Source organism: Saccopteryx bilineata, chromosome 4, assembly GCF_036850765.1.
Source record: "Saccopteryx bilineata isolate mSacBil1 chromosome 4, mSacBil1_pri_phased_curated, whole genome shotgun sequence".
NCBI lineage: Eukaryota > Metazoa > Chordata > Mammalia > Chiroptera > Emballonuridae > Saccopteryx > Saccopteryx bilineata.
Genome location: NC_089493.1, coordinates 298454877 through 298476064, shown reverse-complemented (window position 1 = coordinate 298476064; position 21188 = coordinate 298454877). Strand labels below are relative to the sequence as shown.

The 21188-nt window shown below is 50.7% G+C and overlaps 1 protein-coding gene and 1 non-coding gene across 2 annotated transcripts in view; both read left to right on the top strand.

Annotated features, from left to right (window-relative positions):
- Positions 1-5526: 5526 nt before the first annotated feature.
- The window catches only part of VPS35L (VPS35 endosomal protein sorting factor like), a 98929-nt gene continuing 83267 nt past the window's right edge, over positions 5527-21188 (top strand). Inside the window, exons 1-4 of the mRNA XM_066275960.1 lie at positions 5527-5677; positions 10796-10895; positions 16184-16351; positions 20310-20432. Of these exons, the coding sequence (XP_066132057.1) occupies positions 5661-5677; positions 10796-10895; positions 16184-16351; positions 20310-20432 (408 nt within the window). The 5' untranslated portion in view covers positions 5527-5660. The remainder of the gene's footprint in view (positions 5678-10795; positions 10896-16183; positions 16352-20309; positions 20433-21188) is intronic.
- Positions 17305-17468, top strand: LOC136336765 (U1 spliceosomal RNA). Its single transcript, XR_010731586.1, has one exon. It is a non-coding gene; the product is annotated as a U1 spliceosomal RNA (small nuclear RNA).

Below are 21188 nucleotides of genomic sequence, written 5' to 3'. Positions count from 1 at the left end.
CGTCCGCCCACCTTGCTTTTATGCCCAGTGGACAAGGTGTCTGTCCCCGAGAAATACGCTCCGAACACCAGGCCGGGACGCGCGGAGGTGAAAGGGCGATATCCGAGGGACGTGGAGCCGCGTACTCTGGCTGGTGGTCAAGGTCCGACAGAATGTCGAGGGTCTCGAAGTGCAGCTCGCGGCTCGGCGCTCCGAGTGCCGCCGCCCCGCACGCGCGCTGCCAGGCTCCGGGCGGCAGGGCAGGGACGCGTGGCCGGCCGGAGGTCACGGGGAACCCAACCCTTGGGGACAGCCAACTCCGGGGCAAGAGCGAGGGGGCTGCGTGCACCCTGCCCCCAGCCCGGCGGCCGCGCGCGCGGAGGGAGGCCTTCGCCCACTGAACTCACGCCCCACCCGGGAGGACCGAACAGCCTCTCCTTTGTCACTTGGCGCTGTCACAGACGCACATGGCTGGCGGGGAGGTGTGAGCGCAGCGGTTGTGGGCGCGCAGTGCCAGCGAGGCGGCGGCCGCGTGCAGGACGCAGGCAGATGGCGGCCCTCCCTTCCCTGCGGCCCAGAGCCCCTTTCTCTGGAGGCGGCTGCAGCCTCCCTGAAAAGTGTCATTTTTCTTATGAATGAAAGTGGGCCCGGCGCTTGAATGTGCGTGTCATTCAGCGGCGTGACAGAGGCCGTCGGGAGGTCAGCGCGGCTTTCAGCGCCTGCTCGGGCAGCTCCCTTTTCCAGTGGCGCCGAATAAGCGGCAGCGCGGGAGCCCCGCATTAGCATTTGTATTGGCATTCAGATCAAGATATCAGTCCCAACAGCCCGGCCCGGGGAATGTCAACCTGCCCCGGAGGAGGGGCTCTGGACCCTCTCCTGGACCCCCTGCGGCAGGCGGGTGGGTAGTGGCCTCCTTCATCTCCTTCCTTCCAGGAACTGGCAGATTGCTTTTCATATGTGCCTTGTGGAGGTGGGTGGGGCTTCAGCTGAGCCAGTGATCTCTTGCTTAAGCCAGCAACTTTTGGGCCCAAGCTGGTGACCTCAGGGTTTCAAACCCAGGACCTCAGCGTCCTAGGTCGATATTCTCTCCATGGGCAAGAGAATTGTACTTTGAAAGGTCTTTTTTTTGTAATTGATTTTTAGGGAAACAGAGGAAGCATCCATTTCTTGTTCCATTCTAGTTGTACATACGTTAGTTGCTTCCCATAAGTGCCCTGACCAGAGACAGAACCTTGGTGGTTTGGGACGCTGCTCTCACCGACTGAGCTAAGTGGTTGGCAAACTCATTAGTCAACACAGTCAAATATCAACAGTACAACGATTGGAATTTTTTTTGAGAGCCAAATTTTTAAAACTTAACTATATAGGTAGGTACATACCTTATCGAGGTACCGCCTGCACGGTTTGCTGACCAGGGCTTAGTTAACATTTACAGCACATAGAGATGGCATGCGGCAACAACATAACCGGGTGGTCCCCTGGATGTGCCTTCGAGGGGCCTGGAAAAGAATATCACTGTGATATTTCAAAGGTATATTATCTTAGATGCACAGAGGTTAAGGCTGAGCTTTGTCAAGGAAGCTACAGGCCTAGGACATGACTATCCGTCAGGACCTGTTTTTTGTTAGGAATTATTACATTCAGACCACCACCCTGTGTGGTTCCTTTTGTCCCTGACTGAGCCTGTCCTCCCCGTGAAATGTAGAAAGACCATATCCCTGACCAGAGAGCGAGTTTTGCAAGATTTGCAGATGAGTAAATGAAAAGAGTTCTGTAAAGGCCAGAAATGTTCTCTAATGCCTAGATTCCAGAAAGCCCTTAGGATGCTGCCTTAACCACCTCGGTAAAAGGCCAAGATAACCGAGCACATTCTTTTGCTTTTTGTAAAATGCTTCGCCGAGCACTCTCTCCCTAGATTGTTCCAACAATAACCGAAAACCTGTTTCACTTCTGTAAAACTGCTTTGGATAGGTGCTCACCCCCCTCCCTTCACTTCTTTTTACCTTTAAAAGCAAACCCTTGAGTTCATTCAGGGCCACGAGTTCTTTAGGATGTGAATTCTCTCATGGTCTCCGGCATTAAATTAAATACTCCTCGATTTGGCTAAATTGTGTGGCAAAATGTTTGTTTCCTCGCTGTCCAAATATAAAACCTGGAGCTTGTGAGGTTTAGTATGTGGCTTTTTTTTTTTTTCGTCTATGTATTCCATTTTACAGTTGAACCTAGAGAAGAAAGAGGGACCTCCTTGTGGAAGTGCGACCAGTCTGCCTGGACATGGGTTTGGGGAGGTGTCTCCCATCAGACCACACAGGACTGAGTGATTTACAAGTAGATGAGCTGTAAATGGAGGCTCTTCTGGCTGGGAAGGGAGGGGGCTCCCAGGCCTGCTTGAGGTCTCGGCTGCCAGCTGCCCATCTGCTGTGGGTGCCTTCCTGGAGCCTTGATTTCCTTACCTGTTCAAGAAGACTGATAATGGAAGGGTTGTTGGGAGGCTTAGGTCCTTGCTGGACCAGATCGAAGCGAATACTTGTGCTGATGGCTTGACCTGCCTCCCTGCTCAGACCAAACCAGAACCAACTGGTATTGCCCTTGGGCTGGGGCCTGGGGCTCAGGCTGCCGCACCAGCCTGCTTTCAACCTTCTGGTGGACGGCCTCCGTCAGCTCCTGGCCTTGGGTGGTCCCCACAGGACACAGTGGCCAGGACTGGGGGGCTGGTCAAGCCAGGTACCCTCAGACTGTGGGATTCTGAGACACACAGACTCTGGACACTTCGGACATCCTTCTAGTGGGCACAGGGCTTCTGAGGACACCTGAGGTGGGTGGGCAGAATTGGGCCTGTCTGGGGAGCCAGGGATCAGTATGGCCCGAGAGGCAGCTGGGCCTTCGAATCTAGGCCACGTGTCCGCAGAATGACAAGTAACAGAGCTGCCGACCCAGCTGGGTGGGAAAGGAGACCTGTGCAGTGGGACCACCCAGCCCTGTCCTGGGCCCTAAGCCTGGGCTGCCTGCCTGTGTTGGGCATTGTCTGTTCCTGGCAGAGTGGACAGGGGATGGTGGTCAGCCTGTCCAGTGGTGTATCCCTGGGTCTCAGGCCTTCTTGGCCTCCTGGGAACTGGGCTGCCACTGGTGTGATGGGGTGGGCTCTGAGGTCTGACTCTGGGGGCCTCTCCTCGGACATCTCCACCCCCCACCCCAGCCTGTGCTGTCATTGTGAAATGGGGTTCCCAGGTCACTTCACCCCAAGTGAAGAATGGGTTTTATGTATCTAAATAGTTTTATGTATCTGAACCCCAAGCATGAAGACTTATGATATTCAGAGATTGAATTTTTAGTATCTATCAGTCAAGTTTTGGGGCAAAGCCACACCTGATCGTTATGTATTAGATTTGTAAGTGCTACAACGACAGAGTTGTCCCTGGGGCAAGGTGGAAAACACTGCCCCAGCCCTTTACAGGGCGGTTTGCAGGACCCCAGACTCTGGGTACAAATCCTTCCATCAGCCAGACTCACCCTGGACCCCTGCCCAGCCCCCTGCTCCAGGTATCCTCCCCACAGCCCGCATGGGCGTGTCTGTGAACCTCGAGGTGCTATCGTGTTTCCTGCCGTTTTGAACACCCAGTGTTCTTGGTTTGGGGGCACTGGCCTCATGGTCGTCTGTCTTGCCCACGGCGGTCCCGGGACCTGAGCCCAGCCAGCAGGAGCAGCTGGTCTTTGGCAGTGGGGACACCGTGGAGCTGAGCTGCCACTCACCTGCAGGTGGTCCCACAGGACCCACTGTCTGGGTTAAGGACGTGGCAGGGCTGGCACCCTTGGACGGAGTCCAAGGTTAACGCCTTGGACTTAATGCTTAACGCCTCCCACGAGGACTCCGGGGCCTACAGCTGCCGGCAGAGGCTCACGCAGCATACTTTGTGCCACTTCACCATGCGCATGACAGGTGGCTGCCTGCATCCTGGGGGGCTGGGGCTAGGGCAGAGCATCTGAGTGGTCACTTAAGTCTAAGTGGAGAGGAGGGCACCTCCCAGTGACACTGTGTGTGGGACAATTCCCCCCATCCTGGGCCTCCTAGGCAGGCCAGAGACAAACAGGAAAGGAGGAGCTGACCGTGCTTGGACGTGGGTGCTGGACATGGGTCCTCCTCCACGTTCCCACTTGTATGGGTGCTGAGCATGGCCCCTCTTCCATACACCCCCTTTGTGGGTGCCAGGAGGGGGCTCTCCTCCATGTCCCCTCTTTCCAGCCCTGCAGATGCCCTGTCCTTGGGAGAGGACAAAGATGGGGAGGACAAGGCAGAAGACACAGGTGAGACCAGATTCCAGGCTCATGGGGGTGGCCGGGGTCCGGGACCTGCTTCTCTGCTGACAGGCCCCGCCGTCCTCAGGTCTGAGGCACTTGCTTCTCGGGCAGATGAGAGACAAGGCCTGTAGACCACCTCTTGGTCATGGTTGAAGAGTCCCCTCCGTGTGAGTTGGCACTGGGTGCCTGTTTCTGAGCCTCGGGGTGGCAGGTTGGTCGTGGGGGGCGCGCAGTGTTGCATACAAGGAGACTGAGGCTTGTGAGTGGGGGGGTGCACCCCAGGTGTTAGTACACCAGGGCAGGGTGTCAGGGGCTGCTGTGAGGCCAAGGGACCGAGGGCTTCAGGGCAGTGGGAGACAGCCCGACTGGGAGAGGACGGTGGCCTAAGGGCATCGGGGATTCCAGATCTGGAAACATTTACTATAAAGGGGGTGCTGCCCGTGTTCCTGGTGACAGGGGTGTGAGTCCAGTTGGGGTGACAGCACCTGGATACTTTGGCTTGGAACAATGGCAGGTGGACTTTGCCCAACCGTGGAGGGGTTGCATAGGGGGCGTGGATGCCTGATTTTGGAGATGAGTTTGAAATACCCTGCCCCGCGCCATCCGCTCCGCCCTGCGCTGTCCCATCCCCTCGCCGTCCCTTTCCGCGCCCCTTTGTGCCCCGCCCTGTCCCGCCCCGTCCCCGCCCCTCGCTGTCCCTGCCTGTCCCTGCCTCTCCCCGCGCTCCGCTGCACATCGCAGAAAGTCTGCCGTAAGAAACTCTCGGCTCAGTCTGCAATCCCTATTCCCTCTCCTTTACCTTGTGTCCGCGCGCCTCGCTGGCCCCGCCCTGCCCCCGCCCCGCCCCACGTCGTCCCCGCTCCTCCCCGCGCCTCGCTGTCCCTCCCCGCGCCGTAATCACCCCGCCCGCCCCTCCCCGTGTCGTCCTCGTGCCGTCTCCGCCCCGCTCCTTCCGCTCCGCCCCGCGCCGTCCCCGCCCTTCGCCGGCCCCGCCCCTCGCTGTCGTTCCCCTTGCCGTCCCCGCCCCGCGTCATTCGCTCCGCCCCGTGTCGTCCCCGTCCCGCTCCTTCCGCCCCGCCCAGTCCGCCCCGCCTCACGTCATTCGCTCCGCCCCGCGCCGTTCCCGCCCTTCGCCGGCCCCGCCCCGCGTCATTCGCTCCGTCCTGTCCGCCCCGTCTCGCGTCATTCCCTCCGCCCCGCCCCGCGCCTTTTCGTGCCCGCCCTGTGCCCGCCCCGCCCCGCCCCGCCCGGTAGCCGTCATGGCGGCTGCGGAAGCCGCCGCCCGGGCTCTGCGGGCGCTCCTCGGCCCTCCCAGGGCGGGCGGCCGGGGCGGGGTCTAGTGGGCGGAAAGGACCCAGCGCCTCAGCGGGCATGTGACTGCGAAGATGGCCGGATTTCCCTGGTGAGCCGCGCGCCGCTCTCGGGCTTGGGGAGGGTTTGTCGCTGCCTGTCTTGTCGCCGCCTCCGTGTGCGTTTCTGCGAGTGCGAGTGTGTGTGTGTGTGTGTGTGCGCGTGTTTGCGCGCGTGCACTGCTCCTCTGTTGGGTGCTGCCGGTCTCTCCGCCCACCTCCACGCTATCTTGGCCCAGAGGCGCCCCTGAGGCCGCGCCCGCGGAATCTGGGTTCCCGCCATCGTTTCCGAACCTTGGAGGAAACTCAGCCTCCGCTCTCCGCTTTCCCAGCCGAGTTGGTGCAGGTCCCAGGGGCGCTGGATGCAAAGAACGACGGACCCAGCTCCGGGTCCGCACAACCGGGGAGAACTGTTTGTTCCTGAGCTCCTCAGTCCATCTGGAGGGAGCTTGCTTTTTGTCATCTGTGAAAACGCTGCCGTTCGGCCTACCCTGTGCAGGACCCCGCGCTGAGTGCTGGGGATGCAGAACCCGCAGACTCCTAAGGGAACTGACAGTTTAAATGGAGAACATTCACAGAATAGAAGAATATCTAAAGAAGGCATTTTGATGGGGTACAGCCCCTCCTACGGGCACAGGGAAGACTTCAGAGAGGCAGAGCCTAAAAGTGGGCTTTGAGGCATGTATAGGAGTTCATCAAGTAGGAGGGAAGGGCTCCTGCGAAGGTTGCCAAGCTTTTGTGGCTGTAGTGATTGGAACTTCAGGCCCTAGCGGGTGCTGAGTACACAAAAAAGGCGAGTTGTGATGGTGATAGTGGAATTATTTGGGGGTTGAGCTCTCCCTTATGCCTCAGAAAGGAAGATTACTTTCTGATCTTTCTTTCCAAATGATGTGATGTGGTTACATTTAAATGAGTGAATGAACAAGGGCAAGGATATATAGCCCCAGACCTTAGAAATAATCAGAGGCAAACCTTGGATAGTTTGCTGGTTTGGTTCCAGACCAACCATGCAATAGAGTGAGCCGTAATCAAAATTTACTAGTGGAGGGTTTTGCTTTCTTTTTTAAAAGAAAGAAAAAAGAAATAAGGCAACATCTATGAAGCACAGTGAAGCCACACACAATAGAATGAGGTCTGCCTATACAACCTTCTGGTTTTCTGCTTCACAGCTGTCTTCCCTGTATTCCCTTTATTTCTGTGTCTTCCTTCCAAAGCTTGGACATACTGAAGCAAAAGTGGATGCCGATGAGCTCTTCTAGACCCAAGTTTTCTTTTACTTGGTCGTGTGAACCAGCTTTTATGGAATCATTAAAGCTTAAGCACAAAAACAGGAGAAACACTTGGCCTCAATTATCTAGAATGTTGTCATCAGAAAATTCAGGAAGATGCTACTTTCATCTTTGTCTCCTACTGTTTTTACCATTGCTGTTTTCACTTTAAATTACAAACAGGCTGTGGCCTTGGCTGGTTGGCTCAGCGGTAGAGCGTCAGCCCGGTGTGTGGAAGTCCCGGGTTTGATTCCCAGCCAGGGCACACAGGAGAAGCGCCCATCTGCTTCTCCACCCTTCCCCCTCTCCTTTCTCTCTGTCTCTCCCTTCCCTTCCTGCAGCCAAGGCTCCATTGGAGCAAAGTTGGCCCCGGGCGTTGAGGACGGCTCCATGGCTTCCGCCTCAGGCACTAGAATGGCTCTGGTTGCAACAGAGCAACGCCCCAGATGGGCAGAGCATTGCCCCCTGGTGGGCATGCCGGGTGGATCCCGGGCGGGTGCATGTGTGGAGTCTGACTGCCTTCTCGCTTCTAACTTTGGGGGAAAAATAGTAATAAATAAATTACGAACAGGTGGTATTAGCCTTTTAGCATGATCTGGGGTCTCCAGAGTTCCTCATCTCACTGTGCTGCTCTAGACGTTTTTCTCTGTTGTAGCACCTAGTCATTATTTGGCTTCTCCACCTGACTTGTTGCTTTTAAGCAAAAGGGACTGAGTTTTAATTATCACTGCATCCCCAGTGCCTAGCATGGAGCTTAGCAGATAGTAGGTGCTTAGTAATATTTATAGAATGAATGAGGAAACTGAGGCCCACAGAGAACACATATTTCCGCCATGGTTTTTGACACTTGTCAAGCCTTTATTTTGTGCCAGGCACTATGCTAAGTGCTTAACATGTAGCATCTCATTTAACTCTCATATAACCGTGCTTTTCAGCTGAGGACATAAAAGCATGGATGAGGCAGTCCACTTAGTCATAGAGCCTGCAAGGAGTGCTGAGGTTTTCAGCCCAGTGGTTGGGACCTTACTCAATTGTTGTCAGCTGGACCTTCCATCCTGGATTGAGGTTTCTGGGGTGTGTGCTCGTCAGGACCCACTGTGTTGTCATAGGTCTCCTCAGACTCCCTCCTTTCACAAACTTTTTTATCTCTGATATACTGTGGCCTAGCCTAGTGTGTGAAATATAAATATATAGTACACTGTGCATCATATTTTCTGTTTCATGTAACAGCACCCCCAAAACTGCCACCCTTTGGAATCAGAATTTCTACATTTAAAAATTTTACTGGTGGAAGCAGAAGTTTGGGATTATGGGAGATCAAACTATGTGGTCTGATTGTCACTAATAACTTAAAAAGTCACAGACGAGTTAAAACAGCTGACAAAAAGCATTTAGTGGATTTTGGCTTTCCAGCATGAGGAGTTAAATTTGGTAACTGGTAATAGAATTTCTACATATTCATATTCTCAGATATAAATAATTAAAAAATAGGGACTTGTCAACATCTAGTGCAAATAACCTGGGATTTTGCTAAAAAGCAGATTCTCATTCTGTAAGTCTGGGATACTACAACACTCCCTTTGCTAGAGATTAAGGAACCGTACATGGAGTAGCCTGGGACTAGATGCAGCCAGGAGTGGAGGTGTGAGTTGTGCGCATTTTTTCTATGGCAACTGCCAAGGAACCAGAGAGGAATCTCTGGGGACTGGGATTTTGGGGTGGGGGTTTGTTGACCAGTTCTGTTAGCAGGAAAAAGAAAAGGATTTTTTTTTTTTTTTGTATTTTTCTGAAGCTGGAAACGGGGAGAAACAGACAGACTCCAGCATGCGCCTGACCGGGATCCACCCGGCACGCCCACCAGGGGCGATGCTCTGCCCACCAGGGGGCGATGCTCTGCCCCTCCGGGGCGTCGCTCTGTTGTAACCAGAGCCACTCTAGCGCCTGGGGCAGAGGCCAAGGAACCATCCCCAGCGCCCGGGCCATCTTTGCTCCAATGGAGCCTCGGCTGCGGGAGGGGAAGAGAGAGACAGAGAGGAAGGAGAGGGGGAGGGGTGGAGAAGCAGATGGGCGCTTCTCCTGTGTGCCCTGGCTGGGAATCGAACCCGGGACTTCTGCACGCCAGGCCGATGCTCTACCACCGAGCCAACCGGCCAGGGCCAAGAAAAGGATTTTTGTGAAACTGAGACTAGAGGTCTCTGTTCGCTTTACCAAATATGCAGGCACTGAAAAAAATGCTGTAGTATCTCGGACTGCAGGAAACACCAAGGAGCAGAAAGTAAATTGGAGAAGATAATAGAAAAAGTGATAGAAAAAAATCAAAATATAATGGTTTGACATGACTTCAGGGTGAGTATTTTCCCTTTTTTTTTTTTTTTTTTTTTTAGAAAGAGAGGGACAAACAGGCTGGGAGAGATTAGAAGCATCAATTCTTCATTGCGGCATCTTATCAACTGTTCATTGACTGCTTTCTCATATGTGTCTTGACGGGGCTGGGGGTTCTAGCAGAGCGAGTGACCCCTTGCTCAAGCCAGCAACCTTGGGTTTCAAGCCAGTGACCTTTGGGCTCAAGCCAGCAACCATGGAGTCATGATCTATGATCTCACGCTCAAGCCAGCGACCACACGCTCAATCTGGTGACCCTGTACTCAAGCCAGATGAGCCCACGCTCAAGCTAGCGACCTTGGGGATTTCAACCTGGGTCCTCTGTGTCCCAGTCCGACGCTCAATCTACTGTGCCACCCCCTGGTCAGACTCTCGATGCTTATTTTATTGAGTGTTTTAATTATAAATGGATGTTATATCTTATCAAATACTTTTTTTAAAAGAGAGAGACAGACAGACAGGGAAAGACAGAAGACAGACAGGGAGAGGGATGAGAAGTATCAATCCTGGCAGTTATTTTCTTTTTAAAGGTATCAGTTCATTTGTCACCTGGCTCCCATTGATGTGCTGATATACCAATCTTGTTGTCCTTTGAAAAGAATGTATTTTTTTTTCTTTTAAGAAACCTTGTTTCTTTAGTTTTTAGCTATTTTACTCTGAAGACTCTAGGTATGGTTGTACTGTTTTGTTTTTGAGGCTCACTTGGGGCACAGGTGTTTCTTGAATCTGTAGCTGAATGTCTTTCTTTAGTCTGAGAGAAACTTCAGCCTCTTCTGTAAAAGCTGCTCTGCCCACTCGCTTTCTCTGTTGCGTTCCAACTGTATGATGTAGACCTTCACTTCATACCCGTGTTCTACACTCTTCCGTCTTCCCGTTTTTGTTCTCTTTCTGCTTCAATGTGGAGACAGTCTCCCCTTTATTGTTTATCTCACTAATGTCCTCACTTGTCAACCCTCACAAGACTGATGAAAAGTCTGCTCTTCACATTCTTTCTGGCTGGCTTCTTTATCTTGCTGCATAGCTTAACTGACAAACACTTTGTGGGGAAACCAGGTCTGATTTCTCCCTTCTCTGCACTTTCTTCTTTTCGAAAGCTCTTCCTTCAAGCCCTGGCTAGAGTCTTGATAGCTCTGAGCCCTCGTTTCTCTCTCCAGTCCTGTAAGATTCCTTCAAGCCCGTTCCTTGTGGCTGCTCTGCATCCTAGCAGCTGCCCTCTGCCTGGCTCCACTTGTCCATGTCAAGAATACACAAGTGCCCTGTGGGGGGAAGCTGGTTTCACATCAGGGAACTTCCCTTGGTTCTGGTATCTGACATCACAGGTTTTGTATGTCTTGAGCAGCTCCTTATACCTTCAAATTGATTTATAAAATTTTTTTTATTATTTAGCATTTCTGGTTGGTCTTAGTAGAATTACTGTTCATCTGTAAACTCTTCCATCGTTGAGGAAGTCTCAACAACGAGGTTTTAGAATGTAAGGTATTTCTATCACCTAATTGGTTTTTGGGTTTTACTGTTTACCAGGCACTCCATGAATAGGAACTACAAGGCTGAATTTGCAACATGCCGGCTGGAGGCTGTGCCACTGGAATTTGGAGACTACCACCCACTGAAACCCATAACCGTAAGTTTGGTCAAAGGCCTCTCTAAATGATATCCCTGGTTCATAAAATTACAGGCAGTATTCCTTGGTCTTTTCCATTTTGCCAGCAGTAGCTTCTTTTGCATATTTAAACCAATCAGTTTGTTCCCTGCCCTATTTTTTCTTTTTATGGTATTTGCCTCATCATTTTATTTATTTTTTTATTTTATTTATTTTAATTTTTTTTCATTTTTCTGAAACTGGAAACAGGGAGAGACAGTCAGACAGACTCCCGCATGCGCCCGACCGGGATCCACCCGGCACGCCCACCATGGGGCAATGCTCTGCCCACCAGGGGGCGATGCTCTGCCCATCCTGGGCGTCGCCATGTTGCGACCAGAGCCACTCTAGCGCCTGGGGCAGAGGCCACAGAGCCATCCCCAGCGCCCGGGCCATCTTTGCTCCAATGGAGCCTTGGCTGCAGGAGGGGAAGAGAGAGACAGAGAGGAAAGCGCGGCGGAGGGGTGGAGAAGCAAATGGGCGCTTCTCCTGTGTGCCCTGGCCGGGAATCGAACCCGGGTCCTCCGCACGCTAGGCCGACGCTCTACCGCTGAGCCAACCGGCCAGGGCTCATCATCATTTTAATTCTTTCTTTTCTCATATCAGTGAGGTTGTCATGAGTATGGGATACTTTGTTCCTGAGATGGAGGCGTAAGCAGAATATATCTTGCTTTTTTTAAAAAACTTTTTATTTTATTTTATTTTATTTATTTTTTACAGAGACAGAGAGTGAGTCAGAGAGAGGAATAGACAGGGACAGACAGGAACGCAGAGAGATGAGAAGCATCAATCATTAGTTTTTCATTGCGTTTTGCAACATCTTAGTTGTTCATTGATTGCTTTCTCATATGTGCCTTGACCGTGGGCCTTTAGCAGACTGAGTAACCCCCTTGCTGGAGCCAGCGACCTTGGGTCCAAGCTGGTGAGCTTTTTGCTCAAACCAGATGAACCCGCGCTCAAGCTGGCAAGCTCAAGGTCTCGAACCTGGGTCTTCCGCATCCCAGTCCAATGCTCTATCCACTGCGCCACCGCCTGGTCAGGCTATATCTTGCTCTTTAATTGCCTGTTTGGAATATTAAGATCACTCTGCCTGACCAGGCAGTAGTGCTGTGCATAGAGTGTCAGACTGGGACGTGGAGGACCCAGGTTCAAAACCCCAAGGTTGCCAGCTTGAGTGTGGGCTCATCTGGTTTGAGCAAGGCTCACCAGCTTGAGCCCAGGGTCACTGGCTTGAGCAAGGGGCCATTCGGTCTGCTGTAGCCCCCCGGTCAAGGTACATATGAGAAAGCAATCAAATGAGAAACTAAGGTGCCACAATGAAGAATTGATGCTTCTCATTCTTTCCCTTCTGATCTGTCTGTCCCTCTCTCCGTCTCTCTCTGTCTCTGTCACAAAAAAAAAAAAAAAAAAAGTCACTCTACTTACCAGTATAGGGTGTTGTCCTGAATAACATCGTAGTCTATCCGTGAATTTGTTTTAAAACAAAACAAAAAGTAGGCAAGAGATGTAAGTGACGCCTCTCTTCTGGGTTAGCACTTTTATTGGCAGGTGATTGAAGCTATGCGGTCGTCATCGTGGGTGAGGATGATGATGAGAAACAGATGCCAGTGGACACCAAGGACATACAGTTTCTTCCAGTGGAGGACCTGAGAACACAGAGATGGTCACATTAAGCAGAATGTCACAAGATGACCTTTGGCCTCCTATGGCCCCTCAAATCCACACGGGCTTGGGCAGCTGACCCACCAGAGAGTGGGTTCTGTTCTCAGGAACTCGCCCCACGTGGTGACAGAGTCCCTGCGTCAGCCCCAAGCTTATATCTGGCTTAACCATGCAGCAGCGGGGGCATCTCTTCTCCAGCAGGTTTTGTTTACCCTGTTGGGTTATCTGTTCTTCCTGAACCAACCCTCCTGAGCAGGATATGGAATATGCTAATTGATGGGGTTGGGACTAGTGCCTACCCTGGGAACCAGGGAGCAGAGCCCACCCCACCAGGCCTGTGGGAGCTGAGAGCTGGTGGGGGAGGGCTGCTCTCACAAAGAAAATTCGGACTGTTGAGCCTGGGAGAGGGAGGACTAGATGTCCAGCAGACAAGATAACAAATGTGAACCAGTGACAAGCACTTGGCCCCATCACCCAGGTTAGTGTCGGTCCCACTGGTTAGGAGGAAGGTCTTTAATGAGGCTGCTCTCACATCAGACACCAGCCACAAACTTGGGGGACCCCTAAGTCATCTGTACTTCTGACCAACTGGCTACAAACCCAAGGTTTCTCTGAGACTCGCCCCCCCTTTTGATAATTTGCTAGAACAACTCACAAAACTCAGAAATATGCTACACTTACACTTGAAAGATACAAATGAGGACGAGCCAAATTAAGAGACACACACACAGGATAAGGTTGGGGGGTTTCCTAAACGCAGAGCTGCTCTGCCCTCTGCCGGTGGAATCAGTTCATCACCTCCCAGCACATCATGTGTCCACCAACTAGGAAGCTCCACTGAGTTTTGGTGTCCAAAATATTTACTGGAGTTTCACTATGTAGACATAATTCACTGATTCCTTGGGCAGGTGATTGAACGTTATCTCTGTCTCCCACCACCTACCCCCACCTTGAACTCAGGCTGATGTCACCTGGCTCAAGGCCCCAACCCTCTAAATACAGTGGTTGGTTTTTTCTCGTGACCAACCCCCATCCCGTATCATTGTTTTTGTTGGTTTTTTTTTTTTTTTTTGTATTTTCTGAAGCTGGAAACGGGGAAGAAACAGTCAGACAGACTCCCGCATGCGCCTGACCGGGATCCACCCGGCATGCCCACCAGGGGCAACGCTCTGCCCACCAGGGGGCGATGCTCTGCCCCTCCGGGGCGTCGCTCTGCCGCAACCAGAGCCACTCTAGCACCTGGGGCAGAGGCCAAGGAGCCATCCCCAGCGCTCAGGCCATCTTTGCTCCAGTGGAGCCTTGGCTGCAGGAGGGGAAGACAGAGACAGAGAGGAAGGAGGGGGAGGGGGTGGAGAAGCAAATGGGCGCTTCTCCTATGTGCCCTGGCCAGGAATCGAACCTGGGTCCCCCGCACGCCAGGCCAACGCTCTACCGCTGAGCCAACCGGCCAGGGCCTGTTTTTGTTGGGTTTTTTTGGAGAGAGAGAAAGGGAGGCAGGAACATGGAGCTGCCCCTGTTTGTGCCCTGATCAGAGAATTGAACCAGCAACCTCCACACTCTGGGATGACACTCCATCCAACCAACAAACCAGACCAGGGATTTTTTTTTAAAGACTGAGACAGGAAGGGAGAGAGAGGGGCGAGGAAGAAAGAGAGAGGGGAGGGGGAAGGGAAGCATCATTTTTGGTTCCACTCAGTCATATACTCACTGGTTGTTTCCTGGTGTGCCCTGACCCAGATCAAACCTGCAACCTTGTTTGTTTCAGGACAACAATCTTAACTGACTGAGCTAACTGGCCAGGCCCCCTATCATCTTATCAGCATAAACTCAGGTGTGATCGGGGTGGGGGGGCTCACGAATGACAGCCCCTCCAAGGACTTAAGAGTCTCTTTTCCAGGAACCAGGGACAAAGGTCAGTCAGAGTCTCTTTCATCCTACACAACTGCCTCTGTTCTGTTACCTGCCATCTTTCTCACTCTCTTGAAGGCTGGTTTTCTCTGCTTCCCTGTGGATATGTGTCCAAAGTGCTCATCACTGTCCCTTAGCCGCTGGCCCCTGGGTCCTCACAGCTTCCTCATTTGAAGAAGAGCAGAGCCTCACTGGCCCTTCTGGATGTCGCTCTCTGTTCTCAGCAGAGACTGGTTGGATCCTTTTGGCTCAGAGGGTTACCCCTGGTCCAGAGGCCAGTAGGAACAAAAACATGGCTTCATACCCCAACACCGTCCTCTGTCCTCTGTCCTTACTCCAGGCCGCGGCACTGGGAGACGTTCTCCTAAAAGGAAGGAGATGGCATTCACTGCTCCGCAGTGGTGAGGTGGCTGTGCTGAGCTGCTGACACTGTCCTCAGAGTATGATGACCCCGGGAGCTTATGTGTCCTGGTTCATTACCTACCGAGACCATTGCTGTGAGGTGCAAATTCTGATGTAGACGGTCTGGTGGGCCTGAGGTTCTACACCTTTTAAATTTTTTTTTTTTTAAATTAAGGAGTGTACATTATACTGTTAATGGTGGTTATCTTTATTTTTTAATAATGGTTATCTTTATTTATTTATTTTTACAGAGACAGAGAGTCAGAGAGAGGGATAGACAGGGACAGACAGACAGGAATAGAGAGATGAGAAGCATCAATCATTAGTTTTTCGTTGCGCATTGGGACACCTTAGTTGTTCATTGATTGCTTTCTCATATGTGCCTTGACCGCGGGCCTTCAGCAGACCGAGGTACCCCTTGCTCGAACCAGTGACCTTGGGTCCAAGCTGGTGAGATTTGCACAAACCAGATGAGCCCGAGCTCTAGCTGGCAACCTCAGGGTCTCGAACCTGGGTCCTCCGCATCCCAGTCCTACGCTCTATCCACTGCGCCACCACCTGGTCAGGCGAGGTTCTGCACCTTTTAGAAGCTTCCCGGTGAGGTGGCTGCTGCTTGTTCAGAGACAGCACTCTGACTAAGAGGGCCCCACAGGAGTGTATTAATTACATCACCCCTTCTAACCATAATGGCCTTGTCTCTTCCTTCCTTTTTTTTTTTTTTTTGTATTTTTCTGAAGCTGGAAACGGGGAGAGACAGACAGACTCCTGCATGTGCCTGACCGGGATCCACCCGGCACGCCCACCAGGGGCGACGCTCTGCCCACCAGGGGGCGATGCTCTGCCCCTCCGGGGCATCGCTCTGCCGCGACCAGAGCCACTCTAGCGCCTGGGGCAGAGGTCAAGGAGCCATCCCCAGCGCCTGGGCCATCTTTGCTTTAATGGAGCCTTGGCTGCAGGAGGGGAAGAGAGAGATAGAGAGAAAGGAGGGGATGGGGGTGGAGAAGCAAATGGGCGCTTCTCCTATGTGCCCTGGCCGGGAATCGAACCCGGGTCCCCCACACGCCAGGCCGACGCTCTACCACTGAGCCAAGCGGCCAGGGCCTCTCTTCCTTCTTGACCCTAACTTCCCCCTTTCCTTCCTTGACCCCTGGGATTCTTAGTCATGTCAATTTTTCACAAAATAAGAGCCCCTGTCTCAAAGAAATAGTTAACTCACAGAACAAGGGAAAACCTCTTCAAGTGTCTCACTGGAAAGAGTCAGAGGAGACTTCCATTTACCTCCGTGGATGTTCCCACAGGTCATGGAGTCAAAGACGAAGAAAGTGAGCCGGAAAGGAAGCACCTCTTCCACGTCCTCCTCGTCCTCCAGCTCCGTGGTGGACCCGCTGAGCAGTGTGCTGGACGGGACCGACCCCCTCTCGATGTTCTCCGCCACTGCTGACCCTGTGGCCACGGCCGCTGTCACGGTAACACATCCTGCTGGCACTGTCCGGCTGGGGGTTGGTTCTGTGAGCGCTGGGACGGGGTTTTCATCTTTCTGTTTTTAAACAACATGGGTGCATTCTGGTCGTAACAGTTCACATAACCAAGGTGTCCACGAGGTACGACTGTGGTGACACTGCTGGTGAAGGGCGGTGCATCCTGGAAGATCTGTCTTTTCCTTTGTAAAGCATTTAAAAAATGTATTTTTTTCATTATACTCTTTTTATAATTATTTTTGGATAATTCAATTAATTTTTTATAGAAAAAGTCAAATACTACAGATGAAGTTGACCAACTGCCCCCATTCTGCTCACCACCGTGGAGGTCATCCATGACACTGTGTCATGTGTCTTCTTCTATAACTTTTCTTTAGTATTTCAATAGCTATTTATGACAGTAATTTCTGACCATTTGCATACATCGTACTCATACATAAACAACAACAACAATAATAGTCTCACCTTGCTGCGAGGCCAGCCTTTTCTAAGTGCATTCTTTTTTTTTGTTTGTTTGTTTTTGTTTGTTTTTTTACAGAGACAGAGAGAGAGTCAGAGAGAGGGATAGACAGGGACAGACAGACAGGAACAGAGAGATGAGAAGCATCAATCATTAGTTTTTCGTCGCGCATTGCGACACCTTAGTTGTTCATGGATTGCTTTCTCATATGTGCCTTGACCGCGGGCCTTAAGCAGACCGAGTAACCCCTTGCTCGAGCCAGCAACCTTGGGTCCAAGCTGTGAGCTTTTACTCAAACCAGATAAGCCCGCGCTCAAGCTGGCGACCTCGGGGTCTCGAACCTGGGTCCTCTGCATCCCAGTCCGATGCTCTATCCACTGCGCCACTGCCTGGTCAGGCTCTAAGTGCATTCTAAGTTTAGTTCTCATACCACCTTGTGACAGAGGTATTATAATCCTTATTTAAAGAAGCCCACGTGGAGAAGATTACCTGGCAGGGGAGACACCATGATCACAAAGGTGGTTTTCCCAGGGTGAGACTTATCCATTGCACTCCAGATGTGCTGACCCCTGTGATTTCTCCACATGCAGGAAACTCGACTGCATAACTTGTGGTAGTGGGGAACTGCATCTGTACTCTCCCCCGTAATAAAAGATAGATAGATAGATACATAGATAGATAGATACATAGATAAATAGATACACAGATAGATAAATAGATAGATACATAGATAGATGATAGATACATAGATATATAGATAGATAGATAAATAGATAAATAGATAGATAGATGATAGATACATAGATAGATACATAGATAGATAGATAAATAGATAGATACATAGATAGATAGATAAATAGATAGATAGATGATAGATACATAGATATATAGATAGATAGATAAATAGATACATAGATAGATAGATACACAGATAGATAAATAGATAGATAGATACATAGATAGATGATAGATACATAGATATATAGATAGATAGATAAATAGATACATAGATAGATAGATACACAGATAGATAAACAGACTAGATAGGAGTCCACATGGAGGAGTAGAGATGTTAAGGCACATCTAAGCTGGAATTCCTTTTTTTCTCTCACAATTTTATTTATTCATTTTAGAGAGGAGGGAGGGAGGGAGGGAGAGAGAGAGAGAGAGAGAGAGAGAGAGAGAAGTGGGGGGAGGAGCAGGAAGCATCAACTCCCATGTGAACCCTGACCAGCCAAGCCTGGGGATTCGGACTGGTGACCTCAGCATTCCAGGTCAATGGTTTACCCACTGCGCCACCACAGGCCAGGCTCCTAAGCTGGAATTCCAGTCCAGCCAGTATGACTTCAGAATCCACATTCTCAACCATCATTCTATACTGCCATTGCATACATTTACCTTTTTTAAAAACATAATTTGATCTATACTTATACTTTATTTTTGATATGATATGTCTTAGATAACTTTGTTTTTTTTTGTTGTTGTTTTTTTCTTTCTATTTTGAAGCTGGAAACGGGGAGAGACAGACAGACTCCCGCATGCGCCCAACTGGGATCCACCTGGCACGCCCACCAGGGGCGACGCTCTGCCCACCAGGGGGCGATGCTCTGCCCCTCCGGGGCGTTGCTCTTTTGCGACGAGAGCCACTCTAGAGCCTGGGGCAGAGGCCAAGGAGCCATCCCCAGCGCCCGGGCCATCCCTGCTCCAATGGAGCCCTGGCTGTGGGAGGGGAAGAGAGAGACAGAGAGGAAGGGGAGGTGGAGAAGCAGATGAGTGCTTCTCCTATGTGCCCTGGCCGGGAATCGAACCCGGGTCCCCCGCATGCCAGGTCGATGCTTTACCGCTGAGCCAACCAGCCAGGGCCTAGATAACTTTGTTTTTTAACATGGCACTGTGTCTTGGAGAACTTTTCGTGTTAATACTTCTAGAATAACCTTATTGGCCCTGGCCTTTTGGCTCAGTGGTAGAGTGTCAGCCAGGCGTGCAGGAGTCCCGGGTTTGATTCCGGGCCAGGGCACACAGGAGAAGCACCCATCTGCTTCTCCACCCCTCCCCTTCTCCTTCCTCTCTGTCTCTCTCTTCCCCTCCCACAGCCGAGGCTCCATTGGAGCAGGGTTGGCCCGGGCGCTGAGGATGGCTCCATGGCCTCTGCCTCAGGCACTAGAATGGTTCTGGTCGCAACAGAGCAGCGTCCCAGATGGGCAGAGCATCGCCCCCTGGTGGGCATTCCGGGTGGATCCTGGTCGGGCGCATGCGGGAGTCTGTCTGACTGCCTTCCCGTTTCCAACTTCAGAAAAATACAAAAATAAGTAAATAAATAAAAATTAAAAAAATAGAATAACCTTATTTTGCATGGCTGCTTTACATTCTAAGAATGGGTACTATGTAGTTTAATTCTCTATTCCTTTTCTGATGAACAGAGACTGTTTTTGGTGTTTGCGAGTATAGACAGTGGTGCCTTTGTCCTTGAACATACATACATCTTGCTGCGTTCATGTACTGGTTTCTTCAGGATAGCTTCTTGGAAGCTGATTACTGAGTTAAGGAAATATGTAGTAAGGTTTGATGACTATTGCCAAATTGTTGCCCCAAAAAAGGCTTCACCTGTTTGTACTCCCACCAAGAATATTTCAGAGTGTCTGTCTCTTTGCCCCCTTTCCATGCAGGATAGTATTAGTCATAGTAACTCTGACATTCTGATTGTTGAAAAATGGTCTTATTCAGTTTGCCTTTCCTTGATTCTTAATGAGTTTTAGCATCATTTGATATGTTTATTGGCCATTTGTGGTGAATTGGCCTAAAATTTTTTTTATCATAACAAACATTTAGATGGATCTATTTTATTTTATAGTGAGGTACTAGCTGCCTTCTGCTTATACTTTTTTTTTAAATGAGATAGACAGAGAGGCATAGAAGGAGATAGACAGGAAGAGAGAGAAATGAGAAACATCAACTCATAGTTGCATTACTTTAGCTGGTCTTTGATTGCTTCTTGTATGTGCTTTGATTGGGGGGCTCCAGCCGAGCCAGTGACCCCTTCCTCAAGCCAGTGACCATGGGATCATGTCTGTGACCCTGCGCTCAAGCTGGTGAGCCTGTGTTCAAGCCAGCGACCCCAGGGTTTCAAACCTGGTTCCTTAGCATCCCAGGTCGATGCTCTATCCACTGTGACACCACCGGTCAGGCTTCTTATACTTTTTCTTTTTTTAACTTTACTGAGGTATAATTAACAAATAAAATTGTAAGTTATTTAAGGTATACCATGTGATGATTTTCTATATGTATACATTGTGAAAATATTTCCACCCATCAGGTTATTTAACATCCATCACCTCATATATTTAACCTTTTTTTGTGAGAATGAGTTCTCTCTCAGCAAATTTCAATTATACAATACCATGCTACTGACTATATAGTTGTGTTTACATATATATATAAAGATTAAAATGGTAATGCTGCTCAACAGATTGTCTTGCTTCTCCTTAGGACAGTTCCAGAAGGAAACGTGACAGAGATGATACCTCCACTGTAGGATCAGACTTTGAGTCTTGGGCCAGCAAACGGGGAGAAATCCTTGCACGGTACACGACCACAGAAAAGCTTTCTATTGTGAGTGCCAGCAGACTTTTCTCCCGGAGTCTGCCTCAAATTTAGTCGTAATTTCCTTTTGTTATTATCTTCACCCAATTTCAGTGTGTGAGCTCCTCCCCCACACCAAGCAGTTCTGCCACCCCAGCTGGGTCCTGCCATTCAACTCAGTTCTGACAGTGTCGACCCAGAGATCGCATCAGATCCCTCATGTTAGGGGCGCAGTGTCATCTAATGTCCAAATTGTTAGGAGGAAAGTGAAAAGTAGGATGTACCTCTTCCATTTAGAGACTTCCTGCAGACCCCTGAACACATCCAGTTACATTTGTCTGCAATGTAGCCACAAGTTGTATCAGATGCAAGGGAGGCTGGGGAATGAGACAGTGTGTCCATCAGAAATCTGGGCTATGAACAGGGAGGAAAGAGAGGACCGGGAAGGCCCTGCCACAGCACCTGTCCTTTCCCCTTTCTCTCAGGGGAGGTTCTTACTGAGCAGAATGGCAGGTAGAAATGTTGGACTATTAAATTATTTTCCTTATTGTCTGACTGCATTCAGTTAATTTAGAGCACTGATTCACAACCAGGAGTAATTTTACTCCTCGTGTATGCTGCAGTGTCTGGAGACATTGATTGTCACAACCATGACGGTGCTACTGGCATCTTGTAGGTGGTGACCAGTGATGCCGCTAAACACCCTACAGTGCACAAGACAGCCCCACACCAGAGTTTTCCAGCCCGTCATGTCAACAGTGCTGAGGTTGTGAGTCCCGGATTTAG